Below are 7,325 nucleotides of genomic sequence, written 5' to 3' on the forward strand. Positions count from 1 at the left end.
TCAACAAACATGGCCACTTTACTGCACAACTCAGAAGAAGAGTTGGTTATTATATGCCGACTCTCTCTACCACTCAAGGAAGAATCAAACCAGCTTACAATCACCTTCCCCTCCCCACAACAGACACCCTGTGAGGTAGGTGGGGCTGAGAGAACTGTGACTAGCCCAAGGCCACCCGCTGGTTTCGTGTGGAGGAGTGGGGAAACCAACCCGGTTCACCAGATTGGTGTCCGCCACTCATATATGGAGGAGTGGGGAATCAAACCCGGTTCTCCAGATCAGAGTCCACCCCTCCAAACCACCGCTCATAACCACTACACCACACTGAACTCAGGAGTTCAGAGCCTTCTGTGGCGGAGGTGGAAAGTGCCGTCAAGTCACAGACGACTTATGGCGACCCCGTAGGGCTTTCAAGGCAAGAGACGCTCAGGGGTGGGCATCCATGTTATGCTTCCATGTCATAACCCTGGACTTCCTTGGTGGTCGCCCAACCAAATACTAACCAGGGCCAACCCTGATCTGCTTCCGAGATCTGACGAGATCAGGCTAGCCTGGGGCCATCCAGGTCAGGGCGTAGATCCATCTAGGAACCAATTAAATAGCAATCAGAATACAGATCTTTGAGGGACCCTTTTGCTTGCCTACTTCACACTGAGAGAGCCATCTACTTTCTACTCGCATTTAATCCATAACAGGTCCAGTTCTCTTAAACAATATCTGCTAAATTTACTCGTGAGCCCTTGGGAAACGGACTTCATCAAAAACTTTTTCAAAGTTGAGGTATATGTCTACTGGATCGTTCCTGTCTCTACACTAGCTGACATTCGCAAAGAAATCCCAAAAGGCGGATGAAGCAGTACTCCCTTTTGCGGAAGCCATGTCAATCCTACGCAAGGCTTTTTCTTCTTCTACGGACTTAATGATTCCAGCTTTAATTATGCTTTCAACCAATTGACCCTAAGACAAACATTAGACTAACAAGCCTGTAATTTCCTGGCTTCTACCGGAGCCTTTTTAAAAAACCATCTCGGACAATTTCCAGTTCTCTAGCAAGGAGCTAGATTTCTTCAGCGACAAGGAGGACAAGTTTGCATTTGAATTCCGAAGAACTCAAGGGTGTTTCCTGTCCGCACGCAGAGAGTTCTTAACTTTAAAACTCAGGTTCAAGACCCTGCTTGAGAGACCTTAGATGGCACCAGCGGCTTCACTACAAGCAAAGGCAAATAGGATGCAAATTTGGTAAGATCAATCTACAAACCGCAGTCACCATGAAATACATTAACCCCAAACCAAATTTATAACAGGTAACTCCAGCAAGGAATTAAAAAAATGCAACTAAGTTCATTAATTTTTTTGTAAAATTGCAATAATGCCCACTGACAAAAAAACTCTACTCTCCCCAGCCAAAAAACCTTTGATTTCCACCCCACCAATCCCCAAGACACACAACTTGCTACAGGACTCCCCCCTCATTCCTTTTATAATCCGAACATATACAGCTGTTCTTAAATTCACAATGGGACCAATTCTCTGCCTTCTCTCCCCAATATCCCTGGGCTGCGGGAACCCCCTTCGGCACTGAATTGGGGGGGGGGGAGACTGCAAGACAGGAATTTTAATGGAGGCCATATGTGCTCCCCCCTCTGTGCTAAATGCCCAGAGATCCTGGACTAGAAGATGAAAAGGAAATGGGGGGGACGGTGTTGACAGAACAGAGACTTTGCAACTGCATTTTACCCCCCCCCTTCTCCCCAGACCCAATATCTCACATCATGCACCCTTTTCTATCAGCTGCCCTCTGGACCGTTATCTCCGTGGGAACATTGGACTGGAATAATTGTTCCTGCCTCTCCCACTTGTGATAAGGAAATCGCTCTTGAAGAAACCGGGGGGGGGAGAATTGAGGATAGTATCCCACCCCCCACACTTGGATATTTTCCCAACTTGGGGAGGGCACATGGAGGCAAACTGCACAGCTGACCTCCTAAAATATTCAGGGAATTTGGACACAAGGACATGTACACACATGCACGCACATTTTTGCTTTCTTTTCAGAATCCAGGCTGGGAAGATGGGAGTGAAAATTAAGGAGCACAGACAGAAGGGGGGGGAGACCCCAATTTCAGGATTAAAGGGATGAGCAACGGGGGGAGGGGGCTGACAAAGCTAGAGGCATGCCAACTAATCCGTGAAGCCTGGAACGAGCCATCGCTTTTTTCAAACAGAAAGAAAAGTTTTATGGGAGACGTTAAAAATTACAATCTGCTTCGGGAAACTATCCTCACTTCCCATGCCTCTCATAACTTGGCCCCAACAGATCTGCTCCGTCTTGCAGAGGCCAAAGCCTTAGACAAGATTTCTTGGGGAAATCTCTGGCAGGCCGTGTCTTCACAGCTGGTTAAGAAACATTTTTGAGGGGGAGAGAGGGAGGGGGGGTCAGTTGGCAGAAACCTCAGGGACATGTTTCTGCGGGCTGAGCAAACACTCACTAGATTTCACATCCTCAAGCAAGAAAAACAGAAAGGGGGAAGCCGAGGTGAGGCAGAGATGGGCACCAGATGACTGAGAACCCCTCAGCCCCCACTTGAAATTTCTCTCCCCCACAGTCTTGTTCAATCCAGCACAGTTTTCAACCCCCAAGACTCCAAAAATAGCCTGTCATCATTCCAGACAAATATCAACTGCTCCCCATTTCAACTTCCCCACCCCGCTGCAAAAACTGCCCACAGTCTTAACAAGAGGTCCATGGGGCGGGGGGGGGGGGAACGGGACGCCAAACTCCAGTCAACTATCTGGCGTATTTACACATCCATGCACGCGCATGGACACACCCATGCATCCGTATCAGAAACAAACGCCATGGGGACACCCGCCCAGCTAGCAAAGGGAACCCTCCACAAACAGCCGTAAAATTTGGACCCAATTTGAAGGGTGATTCCTTTGCAGGAAATGGCCTCGGTGAGGGGGGATGGAGCTCAGGAGTTACGACTCCAGCCTCCACTTTCTTGCACTGGTAGTGTGTGTGGGTCTGCCTTCCATCTCCCCCCCCCCCTCAAATTCTCCATCTTTTTTGATCTATAGGGAGAACAAAGGAGGGGCCTGTGCCCCTTGATCGGTCTCCCTTTCTATCTTTTTTTTTTTCTCCGCCTCAGGCTCCCGCTTCCTTTTTTGGGTCTGATGGAGCAAAAGGAAGTTATGAGGCCAGTCTTGTCAGGGCCTCTCTCGCGGGGCCTAGATTGTGAAACCCAAGGCAAGGCCGAGAAAGGGAGAACATGGGGGGCGGAGAGGAGAGCGCGGCAGGCCCGGCTCCCTGCTCAAGAGGCAAGAAGGGACAAAAACAAGAGGTCCCACAATCGTTGTTCTTCCAGGACCACCAAGAGTCCCCCCCCTTTGCTTGTAAGCACCGCAAGCCCCATTCTGCCAAATCCTCCAGGCCCCACTGAAATAGCCCCACTATGTACCTTGCATGGGCTCCACCCAAAGCTATCCAGGGAACCACTAACAGTGCCCTTCAATCCCTTATGAGCTGCTGCTGTCTATGTGGCCAAGCGGATTCTAACTCGCTTCCCACATAAGCACCCTTCCGGCCCAACTACCCCCTATATGTTCACACAGGAAACAGAGACGAGAGGGGCTGCCTGGAACCCTCGACTCCCTAAGTGGAATTGCATCCCTGGATTTTAAGGCCCAGACCCACAGAGACGGAAAACCTCCCCAAGCAGATGGCACAGCGAGAGAGACAGACGAACGGCCATTTATGCATGGGAGGTTTTGCCTTGGATTTGCTGCTCTCTAAAAGGGGTCGCCATAAGTCGGCTGCAACTTGATGGCACTTTACACACACACAGACGCACATTTCCTCCATCCAAATTCTCAGAACTCTGCACAGGGGGCTTATTTTTGAGTTCTGAGAATGAGGGAAATGTGCATCTAGAGAGCGGCAAATCCAAGGCAAAACCTCCCATGCATAAATAGTCGAAGTGGCTTTTGCCATTTTACACAGTAAAATCCAGTTGTGTGGTGCATTATTACAGCATGTGTGAAAGCGCCCTAGGTCTCACTGAGCCTCTTCAGTACCGCAGTTTCCTAGTCCTTATTGAGGCTGCCCTCTCCTTAGATACAGCCTCAGTAGAGCCGGTTCCTAGGCATCTGTCCCAAGCACGAACCCCACACTGAGATAACAGAACTGGGAACCCATTCAGAAATCCCCAGACCCATAGATGTGCTGGAAATCACTACCCTCAGCATCCCTGGGCTTAAGATCACATAGAGAGCACTCAGTACTGTGCATACCATGCTCAATCTTAGCAAGCATGTTCCCTCTCGCACATTATTTTGGCTTGAAAGATTTATATACACACACACAAACTCCACTCTGAGAACAACGCATAAGCACAAGACCCTGAATCTGGAGTCATAGCAAACAAGGGGGCCAACATAGCCTCCCCCCTTTTCAAGGACACATTTAAAGTGACAGATTACAAAAGCAGGGAATCCCCCCCCAAGAACGACACTCCCTCCCCTCAAGCTGCATATTCAAACCCCTGCCACCTTGTAAGCGAGAACAGAAACTGTTTTAGGAGTTTGAGGGGGGACCAAAGGATAAAACATACAAATATTTAAGGGGGGATCCAGATGCAGGCTGGCTAGCAGATCAAACGAGGAAGCAGGAAACAAGATGTGTGTGTGGGGGGCATTCAACTCCACCCCACAGTGCCTTGGAATGGCCAGGTCTGGGCAACGGGGCCAGGAAGGGACTTGCAAGAATGACCAGCCCTGGGATGCTCTGCTAGAGACAGATCGTAGGGTACGTGACTGAGCTCATGGGGACAAACTTTTACCCCAAAAAGGGACTTCCAGACATCCCATTCCAAAGAAGGGGGGGGAGGAAGGGCCTTTTCAAAGCATTAGGGTGGAGCTAAGATATACCGGGCACCCTAAGGATGGCTCAAGAACAAACCCTGCTGATCCCACATCCAAGGAATCCATATTGATAGCATAAAAGGCATGCAAAGAATGTAGAGATATCCCCCCCCCACGCCCGTTTCCAAACCTTTCTCTCTCTGATCTGCTGTGAATCAGGAAACAGGATTCCCTCCCAGAACATCAGAATTACACCGGAGTGTCCAGTGAAGCGGGGGGGGGGGGGTCCCAAAGAGTGAAGGGGTCAATCCGTTTTGGTTGTTTTTAAAGGTACACACGGGGCCCTTTCGCTGGTTATACATGCAACCCCCCTGGGAGACAGAAATCTTGATTCCCTGGGACCCAAGATAATTTGCATAAGGGAAGCAAAAAAGGAAAGAAAAGGAAAGGAACACGGGGCTGTCTTTCAAAAAACAACCCATATATATGAAAATTAGGAGAATGGAATTCATGAGATGGGGGGGGGAGAAAGGAGGGAAAGCGTTCAAGGAAATCCTCTCCAGGCTAAAGTGCATAGCAGTCCAGGCAGTAGTTACATCGCCCCAGTACAGGGGAAAGAAGGCAATGGGGGTGTGTAAGGAGACGAGGCGGGGGAACAAATGTAATCCAGGAAGGGTTTGCAAAAAGAAAGTTGGAGGAGAGGAAAAGAAGGACTTCCACTAGTTACACAGCCCCCTTGTACCCCCGTTGGGAAGGTGTGTTCACTTATTGACTGATTTATTTTCCAAACGTATAGCCCGCCCTCGTCCCCGGCAAGCCAGGCTCGGGGCGGGGAACGACGATTTCCTTTTCAAAGTAAGCGAACAGCGTTCAAACCCAGCAAGGGGAGAAAAGGGATCTGTTTCCCAGGAAAGGTTTGAAAGAATGCAGAAGGGGGGGGAGAGAGAGAGCGAGACGGGAGGAGGATCCACGGGGCACGCCGCTCCTCTGCAAAAGAGGGGGGCTCCCTAAACCGAAGCCCGGGGGTGGGGTGTGTGCAAACGCCCGGAGAAGGAAGCGGCGGTTTCCCAGGGAGAGTTGGAGAGAAGGAGCCGGCCGGGGGCTCCCTTTCCCCGCCCCCCCTCCTCCTCCACTCACCTCGTCCCACTTGATGAACTTGCTGCCCTTCAGCAGGGTCTCCGGGACCCGCGGCGGCTCCAGCTGGAGCGCGTGCACCCCCGGGCGCGCCCCGGCCATGGCTGCGCGCGGCTAGCCCGGGAGCCCCGGCGCAACCTCCTGCGGGTCTGCGGCGGCGGCGGCGGCGGGTGCCTCTCCCTGGCCCTGGAGGGGCGAGGCGGGGACTGGCGCGGGGGGTGGGACCGGCCCGGGAGGAGAAGCCGCTTAAAGAGACAGCTCGGGCTCCTCCTCGAGCGCCAGGAGGGAGGAGGAGAAAGTTGGTGCGCGCCGAGGACGGGATGGGGAGGAGAGGCGGGCGCCTGCTTACTCGGGAGCAAGCCCCTGCGGCCTTGGTGTGGCTCATGGCGACCCATGCCCTCCGAAGCGTCCTATCCTTAACAGCCTTGCTCAGATCTTGCAAACTGAGGGCCGGGGCTTCCTTTGTAGAGTCCATCCATCTCTTGTCGGGTCTTCCTCTTTTCCTGCTGCCTTCAACTTTTCCTAGCATAATTCACAGTGGGTAGCCGCGTTGGTCTGTCTGCAGTAGTAGAAAAGGGCAAGAGGCCAGTAGCACCTTCAAGACTAACAAAAATATTTTCTGGCAGGGGATGAGCTTTCGTGAATCACAGCTCAATATCTGAAGAAGTGAGCTGTGACTCACGAAAGCTCATCCCCTGCCAGAAAATATTTTGGTTAGTCTTTAAGGTGCTACTGGACTCTTGCTTTTTTCCTAGCATGACTGTCTTTTCCGGTGACTCTTGTCTTCTCATAACGTGGCCAAACTACGACCGCCTCCGTGTAGTCATTTTAGCTTCTAGGGTCAGTTCAGGCTTGATTTGATCTAAAACACCCCTGATTTGTTTTTTGGCGGTCCAGAGTATCCATAACTCTCTCCTCCAACACCACATTTCAAAGGAATCTACTTCCTTCCTATCAGCTTTCTTGATCGAGGTCACATATTCAGCAGCCACGTCAGCCCCCTCCTTCCCCATCCCATGTAAGCCTGGGGAAAGCCCACCTTGGACTGGCTTACTCATTGGCCAGTGGTATCAGAAATTGGCCATTTCTGCATGGGAGGTTTTGCCTTGGATTTGCCACTCTCTCTAGATGCACATTTTTTCCCATACGAATTCTCAACACTCAAAAATAAACCCCCATGCAGAGTTCTGAGAATCTGGATGGGGAAAAATGTCATCTAGTGAGCAGCAAATCCAAGGCAAAACCTCCTGTGCATAAATGGCCTCTGTTTCAGAGGGCATTAGATAAATGGCCTCTGTTTCAGAGGGCATTTTCAGTCCAGAACTGAA

The 7,325-nt window shown here is 51.0% G+C and overlaps 1 protein-coding gene across 1 annotated transcript in view; it reads right to left on the bottom strand.

The window, feature by feature from the left end:
* Positions 1 to 6,120, bottom strand: part of PLCB3 (phospholipase C beta 3) — a 74,424-nt gene extending 68,304 nt beyond the window's left edge. The window contains exon 1 of the mRNA XM_056852784.1: positions 6,001 to 6,120. Coding sequence (XP_056708762.1) covers positions 6,001 to 6,099 — 99 coding nt within the window. The 5' untranslated portion in view covers positions 6,100 to 6,120. The remainder of the gene's footprint in view (positions 1 to 6,000) is intronic.
* Positions 6,121 to 7,325: the final 1,205 nt, after the last annotated feature.

Source organism: Euleptes europaea, chromosome 7, assembly GCF_029931775.1.
Source record: "Euleptes europaea isolate rEulEur1 chromosome 7, rEulEur1.hap1, whole genome shotgun sequence".
Classification (NCBI taxonomy): domain Eukaryota; kingdom Metazoa; phylum Chordata; class Lepidosauria; order Squamata; family Sphaerodactylidae; genus Euleptes; species Euleptes europaea.